Raw genomic sequence first — 20,023 nt, 5'->3', positions numbered from 1 at the left:
ACACACACACACACACACACACACACACACACTCGGAGAAAATGCACTCACACATGTATATTCTTAAAATGGGTCATTTTCTTCTCTGTTTTGGTAACTAAAAGCTGAGAGCTGAAAATTTGACCTTTTCCAGAACATTTTTATATACATGTTTTGTTATTATCTTTGTATTGTATTCATTTTACTATTCTCTTTATTTTCCCTTTGCTTCAATTTCTTGTCCTATTGTATTCTATTGTCCTATACTATCCTGTTATATTGATCTTTGTTAATGTTATATACTATTATATCTTTTATTGTTAGCTTCCTCAAATTATTTTTGGAATAAGGTTAAAAATCATTCTATATGCAAAGTAGTGTTATTAGTCCACCACTGATAAATGTGATAGGAAAAATTTAAGAGACAAAGATTGGAGAAAATTTACTATGATTCTGAAACTGATTGTCAGTTTCCTGATGACTTTTTTTTTTTAAATATTGTTTTTTTTTTATTTTATTTTTTATTTTTTTTTATTATTATTAGTTAAGGTATTACAAATGTGTCCTCATCCCCCCCATTAACCCCCAACCTCCCCCCACACACACAAACTCATGCTCCCATCCCCCCGTTGTCCATGTCCATTGGTTTGGCTTATATACGTGTATACAAGTCCTTCTGTTGATCTCTTCCCCTTACCCCCGCCCTCCCCTACTTTCCTTCTGGGGATTGATAGCCTGATCGCTGTTTCTCAGTCTTTCCTGATGACTTCTAACTTTAAGCATTTTATTCTCCCTCAAACACAACTAATTTCGTTATTCTACCAATCATTGCTTTATATCAAAAGCCATTCGAATCCATTTGACTATTTTTTTGTAAATGACACTAACATCATTAACAATTCTACCAGTTCATGTAATCAAATAGATTGTCTTTCAAATTACAAGAGATGACTTGTGAAGCCATCATAGCTAGAAAATATTTAGGGGACTTTCCTTTGCCTAAGCCTTCCAAGCTAACTTAGAAGCTACAGAAGAAAATTAACCTTATGATTGCCTCTTCTTTTTAAATGAAAACTACTTTACTTAGCTTAATCAATCATCTTATGTTCATGGAACTCAATTTTAAGAAATCAAATATTTGGAAGATGCCACATGGCTTGCAGGTCATTCACAAAGAGAGATTTGACACGATGACCGAGTCATGAAGTAAGTGTGTGGTTAACAAAGGGAATACTTTGAAGCTCAGTTGCAAGGTCTGGTGTGTTTGTTTTCAAATTATTCTCGATAATAAGCACACCTCATACAGCATAATCCTACATGTTTCTAGGAAGCCAAATATTTTCAATATCAGGATTTATTTGGGTTCTGTTTGTATAAAGCATAAAGATAAATTTTAAAATAAAAATAATAATTTGGGGGTCCTTTGTAGCAAAGATCTACTTTGACAAGAAAATTATAGCAATTGTACCTGTAGTATACAGGGTTGGGACTGCTTAAAATGAAAGGAAAATAAAAGATTATTTGTGTATGTGTTTCTATATTCTAATTTGAATACTCTATCAAGAGAAACTAAAAATTGTGTTTAATAGGACATTCTCATGCTTATGACAGTCTTGTGATTATTTGTATTCAATGTTAAATATTTCCTGACATTTTTACTTCTATTATTTTTAGCCATTCGCTCACAAACGCAGTAAGGCTGACATAATTACCCCCTTTTAATCCACAAGAGACATGTATTTACCTATTTGGTATAAGGCTTTTCATGCTAGCATGCTGTTACTGTGACAAGACTGCTTGGAACACACAGTAGGTAAAATAATATCGGATATTGCACAGCAACCCCAAAAGCTGAATGTTAATTTAACCAATAAAGGCAAAATAATTACAATAATAAGAATTCTTATCTGCTGATGCAGTTAAAAATGGAACTAAAATTGTTTTTATATAGCCCATCACTGGCTTAGTAATCACTAGAAAAATCAACCAAAGTGCAGGTATGTTTGCAATGCTGCAACAAGTTACACAGATCCTAGGAGAAGATCTCGGTGTAGTGGACATTTGTAGCATACCTAGAGTATTTGACACCCAGAGTGGATTATTTTTTAACACTCATCACCTCCATATGACAACATTTTCAGTAATAATCATGAAACGAATTAGAATGGTAACCAGGAAAGGCGTGCAGATAGTGAAAATTTTCTTTTATTAAATGTATATGTGTATATGTGTGTGTAATATATATACCATATGTGTGTGTATATATATACATATGATATATGCATATATATATCATAATCATGCCAGTAAAAATGTAAAATAAAATAATAATTTCAAAATAGCTCAAATAAATAATATACTAATACTTTTAAATTACATGAATATATTTTGAAAAGGGGATGAATTTATACCTATATATTGGTCTGTCACAGTAATGCATAATAACATTACAGTAAATGATAAGTAAACTTTAATAAAACTAAAACATCTGCAAAAGGTACAATTTAGACAATTAAATCATATCCCTGACTGAATATCCTCTTTAGTTTAAAGCAAAATATTACTTGTTAGTTTAAAACAAATAATTAACAATAAAACCTCAAATTTAGATCTGAGTTTTGAAATAAAATTTACACTTCTCAAATGAAAACATCACACCTCAAAGTTAGCATGCTATTTCACTACTGTAATAAAATCTGCCCAGATGACCAAAGTAACTCAATTTTATTTCTTCATCTTTCACATCACTGTGCTAAATTGTTAATTTCAAATATACCCTTTAAACATAGACTTATGTAGTACCACAAAGTTTGGAGATAGAAATGGCTTCAAAGCAAGCAAGTGTCAACAATCGGCCGTCGTTATTACTCTGAAAAGAAATGGGGGCAGCCAAGTTCAATGCAGGGGCTAATGGTGTAAATGGGAATTCTCCAAATTAACTTACATGCAAGATGCAAGGTTAATAAAAGGATAAGTTATCAAAATGTGCTAATATGAAACTTTCATGTATTTTACTTCAACTCAACAATAGCCACAGCAATCGATTAGAATTTAGACTAAGAGATCATTTGGAAGAGGATTGTTTCATAACTAACATTGTTTAGAATTCTTGGCACATGACAAGAATGAAAAGCAGACCACTTCGTTTTTGGGTCCGTTTCATTTTTTGCTTAGCCTCTCTCCAAACAGTGCATCTCCTTATTGCCTACGTCAGGAAGGACCACCCTGCCTGCAACACAGGGCTTCCTACTAATTTCATCTCTACCCACAAAACCTGGTTTGTTTTGTGCCAGGTATCCAGAGTGGTCCCTCACCGATCTCAAAGCTCACTTTACCTGTCCATCAAGGTCCACTTAGCGAGGAGCTCCGAGGGTGCTCTCCATTAATAAAATTAGCAATTGTTAAATAACCCTGCCCCTGCATCCCAGTGCTATTACACACCATGATTAGTTCTGCCCTATACCCCCACTATTTACACTATAAAGACCTTTTGAAAAAACAGAACATTCGATTGGAAAGGAAATTCAGAGCTGGCTGTAAATGGGCAGTTGACCCTCCGGCTTTTTGTTTTCCTTTGAGCATATTCCTAGGTTTTCACCCTGTTCCTCCCCAACCTAGAATCTCAGTGCTCCTGTAGTCCTAGATTTCTGAGATCACTTTAAAGTTTGTGTCCCCACTAAAGTGGTAGGAATCTGTGTGTCTCACTACTCAGAGGATTTGCTTTTCAAGTAAGATTGCAGTGAGTAAAGCTTAGCACAAAGACCAGTGGTGCAATTTCTGACTTTGGGAGTATTCTATATTTTGGATATTAGGGCCACCATACTACCTCCCATTATACTACATCAAGGACTCCTTACTCGTGTGGTCCACCCTGATAAAGTGACTTAGCCCAAACGACTACTTATGGTTACAAAGGGGGCGTTAGGGCTCCTGAGCTTATAGGAGCTTCTATCCTGATGAGGACACCTTTTCAGATCTTTTTTATAAAGTCAGAAGTCCTTTCTATCATAAAATAAAGCAAAAACCCCAAGATTCAGGCAGCATTGGTAGCTATGCAATCACAACTACATTATTTTTTAATATATATTTTATTGACTTCAGAGAAGAAGGGAGAGGGAGAGAGAGAGAAACATCAATGATGAAAGGGTATCATTAATTGGCTGCCTCCTGCATGTCCCACACTGGGGATCAAGCCCGCAACCCAGGCATCAAACCTTGACCTCCTGGTTCATAGGCTGACGTTCAACCACTGAGCTACAGTAGCTGGGCACAACTACATTGTTTATTGTCAATTTCCTCAGCTGAAGCATGTGGGAACAAGGCAAGATGCTTGGATGATCTCTAAGGTCCCTTTCACCTTCTTTGCTTCAGATAGATGATAGATGATAGATAGATAGATAGATAGATAGATAGATAGATAGATAGATAGATGATAGATAGACATACCAAATGTTACATAAACTAAATTTTATCATGTGTAGCCATGTAATTTTGGGAAAGAGAGGATACAAATTATTAATAATAGAAAAAAATTATGGCGTGACAATGATTTCAAAGCTCATGGTTAGGAAGGAAAGTTGTGGAAGTATAAAAATCTTTCCCTTATAGGATTTTCTTGATTGGGTCACACACACACACACAAAGATTTTGATAAATTCTATCCACAGATTCTTCTTTAATTTAACCTATCAATTAAGCAGCTGCTGTGTTTGGCATTATTAGGGACTGGGAATTCAACAATGAATAAAATAAAACTGTTCCCATGGAGATCATCCTATGTATAGGGAGATAAAAACAAATAAAGACATAATAAGTGGTGTTGAGTGTTTAGCTAAGCTACTCCATAGTATTGCTGCCACGGCATCCACTTGTCTGGCCAAGCACCCTGCAGGGGACTTGAACTGACACTAGCCCCTCCCTTAAGTGCTTGCCCTAGATAACAGCCCAGAGTCACAAAGTAAATCTAAATTCTTGATATGACTCTCTCAGTGACCCCATGGCGCTTACCCAAACCCCACTCTTTTTGGTTTCAATGGGCTGATCATGTCTTAGCCTGGGAACCCCAAAACACTCCACCTGTGGACCCAAATAAAGATGAGCTCCAGGTTCTGCTGCTTGCTCTACCTGCACCCTGCCTTCCTCTCCCCCTCCACCATCCTTGTGGCCCCTCAAGGCATTCTGTGTACCTCCTCCAAGACCTGTGAGTAATACATTTCTCTATTTCACTTTCCCTTTTGGTCTTTTGTTGAACCTTCAGCTTACCATCTGACATCCTGGGCCTCTACTTACAAATGCTAATTTAGCTAAGTCATAACAGTAAAAGTCTTTCAGGCAGGGATACAGTCTTTGGAGTTTGAAAAAAGAAGAAATGGAAGAATGAGGATGAAGAGTTTGGGAGGGTGGAAGTGGATACAATTTTTTTTAATACATTTTATTGATTTTTTTACAGAGAGGAAGAGAGAGAGATAGAGAGTTAGAAACATCGATGAGAGAGAAACATCGACCAGGTGCCTCCTGCACATCCCCCATTGGGGAAGTGCCCACAACCCAGGTACATGCCCTTGACCGGAATCGAACCCGGGACCTTTCAGTCCGCAGGCCGACGCTCTATCCACTGAGCCAAACCGGTTTCGGCTGGATACAATTTTTATAACATAATGCATAGCTGTCACAGAAAGGGGGGTGGCAGAGGCAAGAGTGAACCTTCTGTTAATCAGGAAAACAGCAACAAGTGCTGTGACCTGGTCTTTTCTGTCACAAGGACAGCAGGCATCACAAGAACAGGTGAAGGTGTAATTGAGAAATGCTTGTACTTCTCAAACTCCTTATCTTCATACAAACGAAATGATTTTATGTTATTGTTCTTATTATTGAATTTTGAGAGGGGAATATTGATCAGCTGCCTCCTTCACACCCCACACTGGGTATCGAGCCCACAACCCAGGCATGAATGTGCCCTGTCTGGGAATTGAACCTGCGACCTCTTGATGCATGGGATGACACCCACCCAACTGAGCCACGGCGGCCAGGCTCAACCTAAGTGATTTTAAAACAGCTGCAGTGATTTCACAAAACATCTAAAACCTAATTGCAGTTGCCAACTAACCTCTTGACACACCAGCAAAATTAAGACACTAAGCATAAATAATACTTGAAACACTCTATCCTAGAGAATACTGTTTCTCAGTAAGATGCAGTCTGCTATTGAACTTGCCATTTTTCATTTTTGGCTTTCTATCAGTAATGTATGGAAAGTCAGAGGTTGGAAGTTTGCAATACAGGAAACCCCTCTGAGGGTGCTTTGAGGGTTTATACTGAGAAGTTGCCCAATTCTTGGAGGTGTGAACTCCAGCAAAGGATGGAGAGAGAGGGTTCCTGGCTGAACCAGTCCCGGTCCGGAGGTACTGGGCTGACTAGCGCACAGGAGGGAACTGGCCTGATCAAGGTCAGTAGTATCTGGCTGCGTGTGTGGAGAGTTGATCCAAACCCCCTGTGCTCTGACTAATGGGGGGGAAGAGGGGGGAGAGACCCTTGATTTGTCCACATTTATCCAAACACTTATCAGTAATTTGAAGAACAATTCAGGCACCTTCAAATTGAACAAATATCTCTACTGGTTAAATGGAAACGAAACCAAGTGACTTTTCACTGTCTACCACCCAAATAAAGTTTAAATCCTAGTCCTCACAAGGAAATCTTGAGAGTATAAAAATGACCACATATTTCCTTACACCATACAACTTCATAAAATTCTGAGCTTAAGATAATAACAACTAACATCTGTTAAGCACTTTCCATTCATCAATTAATCCCTAGCCATTTTCTCTTCCATCCTCCCAGTAACCCAGGGAGGTTCGGAACCTCCATTGTGTAGAACAGGGATTGGCATGTGACAAGATTAAGTGTGGAGTCAAAATCTGTGAGCACTGGGCCCCCAATCTCAGGACATCCCCTTCTAACACAGCGGTTCTCAACCTGTGGGTCGTGACCCCTTTGGCGGTCGAACGACCCTTTCACAGGGGTCGCCTAAGACCATCAGAAAACACATATATAATTACACATTGTTTTTGTGACTAATCACTATGCTTTAATTATGTTCAATTTGTAACAATGAAAATACATCCTGCATATCAGATATTTACATTACGATTCATAACAGTAGCAACATTACAGTTATGAAGTAGCAACGAAAATAATTTTATGGTTGGGGGTCACAACATGAGGAACTGTATTAAAGGGTCACGGCATTAGGAAGGTTGAGAGCCACTGCTAACACAAGGCCTTCCAGGAAGCAAACCTCATTCTTCAGCAGCTGGAGAGCCCTCACAAGTATTTTTTTTCCCTCTTGTGATCTCCTTCCCAGCATGGGCACACTGAAGCTAGATTACTCACATTAATCCAAGTCATCTTTTCCCTACCCAGGCTGGTGTGAGCTTTCCTCTGCTTGCATCTTCTTAACCCTCCCTTTTCCACACGGTGCTGTTCAGTTCATGTGTGCTGCTCTCCAGCAAGCCTGCCAACCATCCTTCAGAGTCATCTGTAAAATAAACGTTTGGTCCCGACTCCCTCCGTTCCCACAAGCAGAAGACTCACTCAAACTTCATAGGGAAGAGGTGAAAAAAAACTATAAATGTAATTCTTTGAAATATGTCCTTCAGGTTCAGGAAATGTATATTGTAGGGGCTAATTGTCAGAAAGTTTAATTGTTTCCCTGCATCTCGGGTGTGGGGCACACCATAGGTACTAATAGTGAGAAAATGCAACTGTAGCTCTGCTGTGCTCTCTTCATTAAGCTAATGGAACATTTTCCTCTCATTTTCTCCCCAGGGTGGCTCTAGGAGTACAACCTTATAATTGTTGCTCTTACTGTAATTGGAGGTAGTAGGAGTATATGTAATCTTATTGTCTTTCCTATATGGTGGTAGTTTATGACCTATCGATAATTCCCATTCAGCAGCAGAAAACCCAGTGAGTATTACATTAGCATTCCCTCCTAGGAGAGTGACAACTAAACAAAGGCTGTTATTAACCACAAAGAACATGTACCAGGGATGGCCCATCATACCAAATATAAACTTCATTCCTGCAAAGATTGACCCCTCTGGCTATCACCAGTGTTAATTTTTTCACTAAGATTAGCAGAGCGTTAATCTTTACCTTTCTTGAGATATGAACTGAGCTTCATGAATCTTTTGGAGATGCTCTCAAAGGCCACCACACACCCTCTTCAGAGTGATGGGGAGCCTTGTTTGGCCATTGTGAAGTCCATAGGGTATAATGAGTTCAGGAGAAAAACATAGAAATTCAGCACCCACCTTTCTGATTCAGGGCCAGTAGGCTGCGCTGAGTACAATTTGGAGCCAGCAGGACCCTTCCCAAAAGAGGAATACTGGGTTGTCCTGGGAACCTGGGAAATACCAATGAGGAGATCTGTTAAGGCACAAACACCTGTATTGCCAGATATTGACCTCCTACCACATAACAATGAAATAACCCCTTTCCCATCTTTTACAAGATGTAACACTCTTTAGGACTTGGCGTGTGCTCTGAACACGCTCCACAACCTGTGTGTTGTATTTGGTCTTCATTCAAGAGTAACTAGAGAGAACTTGCCTGTTGACTATTTTACTGTTCAAAATGTTATTGTTCCATTTGAGGACTGTCCTTTATTTTTGGACAGAAATCATCTTCTAAGTTCAGTACACGGAGCTCATAAATGTAAAAAAAAAAAAAATTGCAAACGTTACATTATGTATTCCACCCCCATTAGGATATCTAACATTAAGAATTTAATGCATAGTTCTGTATCTGGATTGTTAAAACTTACAAACTGAACATTGGCATTGGTCAAATATCTTTTATGTGGCAAGCACGATGCTAAGAACTTCACAGACATTACTTCTTTTTATACCATGGTAATAGGCAGAATAATGGCCTCCCAAAGGTGTCCATGTCCTAGTCCCTGAAACCTGCATGTTCATTTATAGAGCAAAGGGGAACTTGCAGGTGTGGGTTTTGATTATTATTAATGATCTAGGTGGGCCAATGTAATCACAAGGGTCATTATAAGAGGGAGGTAGGAAGGTTAGAGTCAGAAAAGAAGATAAGACAAAGGAAGCAGAAGTCAGAGTGATGAGGCCATAAGCCAAGGAATCTGGGCAACCTCTAAAAGCTGGAAAAGGCAAGAAAATAGCTTCTCCCTCTAGGGAATCCAAAAAGAATGCAGCTCTGACAACCCATTTTCAACTTCTGACCACCAGAACTGTAGAAAATAAGTTTGTGTTGTTTTAAGCTATGAGTTTATGGTAATTTGTTATAGCAGCAAGAGGGCACTAATACACCTCCCAATAATTTTGCAAAACAAATTTATCATCTCCATGTATAGATGAGGAGACTGATATTTCGAGGGTATCAAGTGGCTTAGCTCACCTGGTTCCTCTTGCAATGCGTAGTGTATAGCTATTTTTGAGTGTACATTCGTTCTCTCTTGAAGCAGGTGTGTTCTCCCAAGGTTCTGAAAAAGCTGCAAGATGCATGAGTTAGGTAACTGGCTAACTGGACACCCTTTTGCCTTCAGTCATCAGATTAGATGAGTTTTTGATAAGCTTAGCTGAGGTTTTTATTTTCTAAAAATGTGGCAGCTTTGTGGAGATTAATTCAGCATTTCTGATATCTGAGCTTCTTGTATTACTCCTTCTCTGGCCAAAATTTTCCTTTGTCTCATCGTTTAAGTTTAGACTCAAAAACTACTAATACCAGAAGGGAATAAAAAGTCTGTGAAGGAAAGGAGCTTGATGTGTTTTCCAGTTTGTAACAAAAACTTTAGTTAGGCGGGGTCTTAGAGAAAGAGGTCATATTCCAGTTTCAACTTTGCAACTCATTTAAATGGAGAATATACTGTTGTAAAGTTAACAGTCATTTTCAATGTCTCTAGCATCTTGTGGTTCAGCGAGTTCTTCAGCAAGTCTAGACATAATGGTTTGAGCCACAGCAATTTAGATTTCTTCTGGTTTTAAACACATTTGGCTTTATAGTAGACTAGAGGCCCGTCGCATGAAGAGATTCATGCAATAGGCCTTCGTCCCTGGCTTCCGCCACCAGTTTTCCTCCAGCACCCGGGACCCAGGCCTTTGGTCTGGCCGCAGTGGAGAAGCCAAGCCTCTTCAGTCTCCAGTCTTCAGTCTTCAGTCTTTGCTCCGTGCCTGCATATGGAAATTAACCGCCATCTTTGTTGGGTTAATTTGCATAGTCGCTCTGATTGGCTGGTGGGTGTAACGGAGTGACACAATTTGCATGTTTCTCTTTTATTAGTGTAGATATGTGTTCATTGCCTATCACCTCTGGCTTGGGGGAATATTCCTCCTCTTTCTATGTAGTTCAGTGAGGGCAACCTCACCATCCCTATGTGACCTAGGCCTGGCCAATGAGAGTATTCTACCTCCTGGCCACAGTGAGGTTCAGGGATCAAGGAGGATATGTGACCCAAGTTGGTCCAGAGTTCTTCTTGGGACTTCACTGCCAGAGAAGGAAAGATGCTTTCTCTTCCTCTTTGGCAAGCTATCAGAATAATATAAGCCTATGACTCATGCATCTTATGGCCATTTTTCCTGAACCTTGCAGGGCAGCCATCTGCTGCAAGAGAGATTGCAGCCAAAACCAAGGAGCTGAGAGTTAGGGACAGAGAACAAAAACAAGTTCTGATTTATCCAGCCATGATTTTCCAGCTACCTTGCCACTGGACTCTCCCAGTACATAGACAACAAACAATCCTTTTAGAGTAAGTTAATTGGATATGAATTTGTGATTGAAATAAAAAATATTTTTAAATTTTATTTTTCACAAAAGTGATAGCACACCTGAAATAAAAGAGATATCGTGAAAGCTTCCTCTCCAGATTGTCCCCATCTGCCCAGTTTCCACCCTGTAGATTAACATTCTTTTTTTTTATGTAACCTTAAAGATTTTCTTCATGCATATACAAGCTACTATAAAATGGTATCTCTACGTTCCTCTATTTTAACACAAAATGTATCACATTAGACCTATTGTTTTCCACCTTGCTTTTTCCATCTAACAGTGAACCTTGTCAACCTTCTCGTATCAATGGGTAGAAAGCTTCTTCACTCCTTTAAGCAGCTAGATAGTATAACAGGATCCATTTTAATCCGAAGGACCTTGGAAATGCAGGTTGGTTTTGAGGAACTGGGTTAACTCTATGAGGAAAGAGTTTCATCCCACGGCAAAGAGCATACATAATTTCTAGACCCATTATTTTTTTTTAGTAAATCTCTCTCTCTCTCTCTCTCTCTCTCTCTTTTGTTTTTGTTTTTTGTTTTTTTTACATTTTAACAATTCCCCAGAGATTAATGTCACACTTCGGAATGACATTTGCCATGAAAATTATGAATAACTCTATATGATCTTGAAAAATGAACCCAGGGTAAATGAAGACTATGGCATTGGTTGTAAATTAAAGACCTGCAATTCAATTTGGTTACAAATATGTTTTCTTTGTACAGTTTTTAAACATTTTTAAAACTATTAGATAATGTTTTAAAACTTTAAATTGGGGTCCTAGCTGGGTTTTCTTCATGGGTAGAGCATCAGCTTGTGGACGGAAGGGTCCCGGGTTCAGTTCTGGTCAAGAGCATGTACCTTGGTTGCAGGATCTTCCCCGGCCTGGGCAGGATGCAACCAATAAATGTGCTTCTCTCATATCAATATTTCTTTTTATCTTTCCCTCTCCCATTCTTTCTGAAAATCAATGGAAAAAATATCCTCGGATGAGGATTAAATAATAATAATAAATAAAACTTTAAATTGGATTATTTCATATTAATATTTTTTAATTCCCATCTTCTACTTTCTCATTTTCATATGTTATATTAAAATATAGGTTTCTGGTTTCCATGGAAAACTTGCGTTACTCATTTCCACAAGGCAACGTCAGGCTGAAGTTCTACAACAAGGACTCACTTCCACAGGGCACTCTCTTTACAGCTCCTAAGCATTCTACAGTCACCCCACTCTGAGGCCAAAGGCTTCTTGCCATATATTCTTATTATGTACTATTATTTCTCTGTACTGTGACTGAATATAGTACCAGTGTGGCTCCTATGGACATTTGATTGTGTGGCTTCCATTTTAATATATTTGAATTCTGGGGAATTATTTATCCAAAACTGTCTTGGACATTGCTCAGGGGTGGAGGTGGTGAAGTCATTCTTTTTTCCACCTTCTTCATTAATTTCCTCTGGTCTAACAATAAAAAATAAAAAAAAAAGAATGAAAAAATACAACAGCGTGTAGAAATCTGAATACATAAAGTATTTATATAAAAGTTTTCTTGCTCATTCTGTCATAATTATTGCACCCATCAGCATACTTCCCACATTTAATGTGGCTCTCAATCATGAGGAAATCAGCATCTTGAATTACTCAGTGCTTCCTAAGGTTAGGTCTACATTTTCAGGTCATAACTGAGACCTGACAATGATTCAATTACATTACACAACAGAATTTCTGTGTATTCCCCACTGTTCCAACACAATCTAGTCCAGGCAGGTGCTCAATAAAAGCATGTTGAACTTCCACCTAAAGATAACAGATTAAACCTACACATTTCCTCTGACACCCTTATAAAACAAAAAACAAAAAGGTATTTTTTTATTTTAAAGATGCGCAAGTTTCGAAGGAAATGAGAGCAATAAAATGTTGGAAGCTGGCAAGCAGGACAACAGGTATCTTACTTAATAAACCAGAGACTCTGGTGGGGAAAGCAAAAAACCAGCATTCACTTCTTCTATCTGGCAGACAACTGGGGCCTGATTCCCTTAGAAAGCTGAAAAAAGGGGGGAGGGGGCTCTGGCCTGGGGGCTCTAGGAACAGTTAATAGTGTGGGCACTATATTGAAAAGAAGAGGATTAAGTAAAATATGTACACATACTAAATGTTGAAACCACTGCCAGTGCTCTTCCCCAACTTGGCTCCAAGAAAGCAGATAGTGAGGTTCATACCACCCACACAAGAGCGGAAAAATTTCTTCTTTTGAAATGTGACCCCACCAAGATAAGTGACCTAGGAATACTGATGTGAGGTGGAAATTCTCATCGACAGACACCCACCCACTCTACAGTGAGACCCATAATTATCAAGCCTCCCAGGCTAACAAAGAAACTGCACTGAGCTTTTAGGTGATCCACTATTTCTTTTTATTTATTTATTTTATCTCAGAGAGAGGGATAGAAACATCAATGATGAGAGAGAATCATTGATCAGCTACCTCCTGCATGTCCCACACTGAGGACAGAGCCTGCAACTTGGGCATATGCCCTGACTGGGAATGGAACCATGATCTCCTGGTTCATGGGTCAATGCTCAACCATTGAGCAACACCAGCTGGGCAAGTGATCCACTTAATTATTACTAAGCAGATAAGAATCCTTAGATATCTGAGGAAAATCTCCAACATAAAAGACAAGATGAACAAAAGGGGGAAAAAAATGATGAGTTGCACCTTAGAGGAAACAAAGACGATAGAAGGAGACGGAAACTTTTTTAAAGTTATCATTAAAATATTCAGAGAAATGAGACGATATTGTATCCCTGAAACTGGAGGTTCTATTAAAAAGGAACATTCAGAAAAGTTTAAAAAAGAATCATTGGAAATTAAAAGTATAATACTAGACATTCAATATATGAATTAGAAGAGAAATTGAGAAACTCTCCCAGAAATTAGATTTTTTTAAAAAACACAAATAGAAAATATGAGTAGTCATAAGAAAATTAGAGAAATACAGGTGATCCAATACCTGAATAATAGGATGACAGGGAAAATGGAAAGGTAGAAATCACCAAGACAAACACTCATGAAAATGTTAAGTGAGAAATTCAGTGAAGAACATGACTTTCCACATTGAAAAGCTCCATTACAATTAATAAAAATGGACTTATAATAGGCTTATAAATACGAGCTTTCAGAACTCAGAGAATAGTGGAAAGATTCACAATGTTTCCAATGGAAGAAAATAGATAAGATATAAACAATCAAGACTGAGAATCAGATGAAACTTCTCAGGAGAACACAAGAAGCTAGAAGAGAATGGAGTATTGCCTATAAAACTGAGGGAAAATAATTTCCATTCTGTAATTCTAGGCTCAGTCAAAATATCATGTAAGTGAGACATTTTCAGAGATTCAGCATCCCACAGATTTGCTTCCTATGAACCCTTTCTCATGTAACTTTTGGGGGAGGTCCTTCCTCCATCACACACACAAAAAGGGGTGGAGGGAGGAAGCCAATTAAGAAAAAACTTGGGAGTCAATAAACTGAGGATCCTAAATATTTGAGAGGCAAAGGGAGTCCTCAGGACAAAAGTAATCAGATGCCAGTTTAGATTAAGTCAGAATCACAGTTCTAGCTTATATTTCACATGATCAGACACATCCATCATGTTAACCATCCTAATAAAAGAGAAACATGGTAATTAGCTGTACGACCGCTACCCTTCCCATTGGCTAATCAGGGCAATTGCAAATTAACTGGCAGCTGGGCCCGGGTCAGAGCAGAGATCACTTCCCGTGAGCCCTCGGAGGGACCGATCCTCAGCAACTTTCATCCTGACCAGTCAGTACCACCTCCCAACCTCCTGGTAAGCACCGGTTCCCCATCTGCTCAGCACATGTGATTCCCCCTAGGGTGGCCTTCAGGGACTCGTCCTGGGACTCTCCCCTCCACCCTGTGGCATTCTTTGGTGTCTGGAAGTGTGTGGGGATCCCTCTCATCTTGCAGTCACAGGAAGCACCTTGCTAGTTTCCTGTCATGAACTGCCCATGACCGCACTAGAGGGCCTGCCGCCCCCTCGAGTCTTTCTCTGCCCTCCACCTACAGAGGTAGGATTTCAGCCCTGGGACTTTCCCCGGGGTCTACAAATATGAACATTTTGCAAACCGGCCAGCAGACAGAAGCAATGGGTTTCCACCTTGATCTGGCACTTACATGCTGACAGATCACAACAGTGCTTTCAAATCATGGCAGGCAGTGAATAGAACCAATGCAATCAATGGTACAATAGGAAAAAAGCATTTTTACCAAAATACCATAATCCAGAGCCAGTGGTGTTCTGATTGGTGAAATAGAACCTAAGCCAATCATCACAGCATCATGTGGAAACCACAAACTGCCTGAAACAGGTACCATTTCCTTCCTGAGGGTGGGTGTTCTGGACAAACCCTGGGCCAGTCCCATTCCATAGTCAGAGAGAAAGGAACGAAGATCCTGCCAAGAGTTCAGAATATTCAGAATTTATTTAAGCACAAGAGAGCACGCAGGGTTTGTGACCTGGTTCACACTGTTCAGGTGAGCCAGGTGGTTGAGGAGAAATCACTTCAGCCACAATCACTCACAGCGACATCAATCAGATAGTAGGCCTGGGCAGGATAGCAGTGCAAGCAGCTCCTTCAAGCCTCTCTTGTACCTGAAACTCATGGGGAATCTAGCAAAGTGTATGTCCTGATAAAAAGGGATGATATTAAGGTAAATGTGTAAGATCGAGTCACCTTAAGTGTTGCTATTCTGAGTAAGAAAAATGAAATATTCCCGACACATTTAAGGAAGCGTCTGCCTTCCCTGTCACCCCTGCTGCCCACCCCCTAATTTTTTTCTTTGTGGAGAAGAAGCTGTAAATGTTTTGTAGCTGCCAGCAGCTGTTTCCTGTGGAAACCTGGGGTGCCAGCCTGTATAGATCCTGTTCCTGGGGGCTGCACAGCTCTCTTACTTTGTTTTATGGGGACTTCCCTTTTGTGCCCTGCGTGCACCCCTCCCCAGTTTAGGAGTCTCTAGGGGCAGTGGCCATGTTCTCCCCCTGGGGAGGGGGGCCCTGTACCTCTCAGTCCTGGGGACTCTGTGCCTGGAACCCTGCCTCATCTTCTGTTCCTGCCAGACCCTGTGGGTCACCCTTCTACCCTGGTGTGTGTAAGCTCTGGTTGGGCCAGGCCAGGATGGCGGGGGGAGCGGGCTGGTCCTGTTGGGCTGGATTGTACATATGTTAATAGCAAAGACCCAATGCCACATTTTTATAATTGTGATTAAACTTTATTGTACAAAAAAAAAAGCTCTTTGAAAGAAACAGAGAATCAAACAGTATTTCATTGCAAACAAAGCTAGACAGTAACCGCACACTCCCCCACTGAACACACTGGAACCCGGGCCCTGCGGCCAGCCAAGGGCTCAGCGGAAAGTGATGCGGAAGCTGCGCTCCTGCTTCTTGTGCCGCCCCTCGCACACCTTGGTCACCTCCTCCCCCTTCCTCTGCAGCAGGGCCCAGTTCTGGTCGGTTCACTGCAGGGAGTCCATGTGTGCGTTGAGGATCTTGCAGATCTGCTGTAGGGGGTCTCTGGTGTCGGCGGGGCCCCCGGACCTGTTCAGGTGCTCGATGATGTCCTTGAGGTCCTGGGCCATGTGCGTCGATGTTCTTAGCCAGCTTGTAGGTCTTCTGGCGTTAACAGGTGCTGGTCCCCGGGGCTGCCAGATCCTGGCTGCACGGGGCGGTGCAGAGGAGGCGCCTTTCACATGTACTCCCCACAGTCGGAGATGATCACCTTCTCCTTCGGCTTCCCGTCCTTGCTGCCCTGCGCCTCGATCTGCCGCAAGACATCTAGGCCTTCCGTGACCTCCCCAAACACCACATGCTTGCTGTCCAGCCAGTCCGTCTTGTCACACGTCAGGAAGAACTGGGAGCCGTTGGTGTTCGGGCCGGAGTTGGCCATGGAGAGCAGGCCTGGTCCTGTGTGCTTGAGGATGAAGTTCTCATCATCGAACCTCCTCCCGTAGATGGACTTGCCCCCGGTGCCATTGTGGTTGGTGAAATCGCCGCCCTGGCACATGAACTGGGGGATGATGCGGTGGAAGCTGCTCCCCTTGAAGCCAAAGCCCTTCTCGTGGGTGAACAGGCAACGGAAATTCTCTGCCGTCATGGGAACGACGTCTGAGCGCAGGAGTATCTGGATGCGGCCGGCTGGCCTGTTCCCAATCTTGATGTCCAGGTACACCTGCGGGTTCCACCGGGCCTTTTTGGCAGTGAGCTCTCCCCCCTGTGCTTCTGCTCTGGGGGGCTCCGACCCCTCTTCCTCTCTATTCTCTTCCAGAGTCTTCCCAGAGAACTTCTTCAACCAGTCATCATCTGACCAAACTGGTCTGGAAGAGCCTTCCTTGATCCTCATTGGTTTGGCCAAATTGACGCGAATCGTCTGTCCAAAGAGTTCAGATTCATTCATGTTGTCGATGGCTGCTGCAGCATCCTCTGCCAACTCAAATTCAACAAAAGCAAATCCTCGGTGCTTTCCTGTGTCATAATCCAGAGGAACCTGAATATCTGTGATATCTCCAAAAGGAATAAAAGCTGCATGAAGAACTTTGTCATCCACCTCCTCTGCAAGTCCATCCACGTACAGCACACGCTGGGTAGCGGCCATCTTGCTCCCCAGCTCTCCCTCTGGAAGCTGGCGCCCTGCCCTCCCCCTTTCCAGGTCTAAGCTTATTTTTTTTAAAATTTTTTTCTTAAATACAGCAAAGCCCACACAGCCCCGTGGCACTTCCCTGATTCCAAGTAGTAAACAGCTTTCAACCGTAGAGCATGGGACTCTTAATCTCAGGGTCTTGGGTTTTTGCCCCACATTGGTCACCAATTACTGGGGTTCAACTCGAGCAGGTCCCGGGGTTCCCAAAGGTGTGGACGGAGTCGGCGAAGAAGGAATGACACGGAGACAGTGTTCAGTTGATCAGCAGACTAGCCAGGATCTCCAGCCAGGTTCTGTGTTTATTTCTCCTGCTACATCTGTATTTATACCAGTTGATCTTAATCCTATCCATTCTTTTCCAAAGGTTAGGGCGTTTGCTATCTCCATTCCAGGGAGTAAAGATTATGTAGCTTAAAGGTGATTGTTCATAGTTAAAGTGATTAACTACCCACCTGGCACTTAAGGGGTTTTACTGATAAAAATCCCCACCCTGGGAAACAACCTTTCTCTTGGAGAGGTAAACTTGGTTAACACACATAGCGCCAAGAAGGGGAGCAAACATACTAAGAACAGTATGCCATAGACTCGAGGTCCCTTGAATCCTAAGCTGTGCAGATGTTTCTTCCCTGCAGCGACTGTGTCAAGCAACAAGGGTGGTCCGGCTTCCGGCAGAGCATTTTTTTCTTTTCAGTCAGTAACTTAAAGCTGTCATTTTTTGGTCTGCTGAAGTAAGAATTATAAAGTCAGTGTCTGCAGGGATAAAGGATAAAGTTTAAACACAACAGCTCCATTTTGCATGCATTTTGCATGCTTATATTAAGTAGAGAAGGAAACTGTGAGATATTTTTCACAAAGTTATCCTATTGATTGTACTGTAGGTACTGCAGGTACTGTATTTCTCTGCTTTGATTCACTGAAAAGACCTACCCAGCTAATATCAGTCATGGAAAGGAAGTGTTAAGAATGAAAAATAATGAAAATTAAACCACTTCTGTCTGTGAATCATTTAAGCAATATCTATCTTTAGAGTCTCCCATTTCTGCAGTTGTGAATAAAGATTAAGGTGACGCATCAAAAAAGAAAAGGAAAAAAAGAAATGACTTCAAAAAAGGTGAACGAGGGCCATTGCCGCAAGAGCAGAAGGTGCGAGGCGAGGTGTTTTGGCCTAGGAGGGCGCTGGCCTGTTGCTGGACATTGGGTCAAGGCCTCAGCCATGTTGGCGCCTTCTGCAGGCTGCGAGGAAGAGTGGGCTCCGTGTCCCCAGCTCCTGGGGCATCACCCCGATCTCGGTCCATGTTCACATGATGTTCTCCCTGAGTGGATCTGTGAACCAACCCCCCCCCCCTTTTATAAAACAACACCAGCCATGTTGGAATAAGCCCACCATACTCCAGCACGACCTCTTTTTAACTGATTACACCGGCAGTAGCCCTGTCTCTGTGACTTCCTGGAGAGCCACTTCCTGCGTGAGCAGGTGAAACTCATCAAGAAGATGAGGGTGACATCCGATTCACCTCCGCAGGCTAGCTGGCTCCCAGGGCAGAAATCTCCCATGTCCGGCTGTCCCAAACACTGTGAGTCCCCTTTTCCCCTTGTCCTTCTGCGTGGACAAGGATTTCAGGGATTACTATGCCCTAACTTATGCCCTGAGAGAAATATCTGGTTGGTGGACCATACCTGCAGGTTTCAGAATGAGTCAACACAAACAGTGGCCATTGTTGGAAATTGGGGGGAGCAGAGGGGAGTGTTTTTGTACAACTAACTATACTTTACAAGATTGAGAATTCAAGTCTCCATCAATTTCCTGAGTGTTGTCACAAGTTATCCAAGGACGGCCATTAGCAAGGAGGTGGTTATGGTTCAGAGTAGTCAATTGGTGCCACTTCTTGGGATCCATGTCACAGTGGCATCAATAGGACACATGTGTTTCCCACTCAGCATCTGCCCAGCTGGCCCACTCACTGGGCAGGGGCATGGGCTCTGGCACGGGCACCTTGCTCATCAGCATGATCTCTGAAGAGTCTCCCGACCGCCGCAGGACCACCCACAATGTGGTTTTCTTCACCCAAAGTGTTCGACACTGTGGTTGAGCCCTGCAGCACCACCCTCTCCGTCCATCAGTTGGTACAGAATATGTGTATTTTGGGTGCCCTCTGTCACCACCTGGTGGCCATGGGGCATCACAGCAGCAGACTGTGGAAGTTGAACATTGGGGTCCTGACCCCACCCTGGAGATCCTGGCACCCTGACCATCGGACCTTAATCTCCACAGCTGAACGGATCCTTCCAGGAAAGGCGTGCAGACCTCCCCCCATTCGCAGGGAAAAGGGGAACTGAAGTTGAGTTGTGAGAAGGAGGCAGTGTGGCCACACAGGGGCAGCAGGAGGAGGCAGGCTCTGGCTGCTCATGATGTAAGGGGCGCACTTCACGTACCCCCATCGTAGCTGGGGCGCTCCTGTCCTGGCTAGTGAAGGAGATACTACAGAGGAGCAGCCTTGTTGAACTAAATGGCCTACGATGAGGGGCC

General features: G+C 42.0%; 1 protein-coding gene across 1 annotated transcript; it reads right to left on the bottom strand.

The window, feature by feature from the left end:
* Positions 1-16,483: 16,483 nt before the first annotated feature.
* LOC132233894 (peptidyl-prolyl cis-trans isomerase E-like) lies at positions 16,484-17,473 on the bottom strand. Its single transcript, XM_059695101.1, has one exon. The coding sequence runs from the start codon at positions 17,449-17,451 to the stop codon at positions 16,546-16,548; it is 906 nt and encodes a 301-aa protein (XP_059551084.1). The 5' UTR covers positions 17,452-17,473; the 3' UTR covers positions 16,484-16,545.
* Positions 17,474-20,023: the final 2,550 nt, after the last annotated feature.

The sequence above is a fragment of the Myotis daubentonii genome, chromosome 1, assembly GCF_963259705.1.
Source record: "Myotis daubentonii chromosome 1, mMyoDau2.1, whole genome shotgun sequence".
Lineage (NCBI taxonomy): Eukaryota > Metazoa > Chordata > Mammalia > Chiroptera > Vespertilionidae > Myotis > Myotis daubentonii.
The sequence above is the reverse complement of the archived record's forward strand: the minus strand, read 5'-3'. Positions and strand labels throughout refer to the sequence as shown.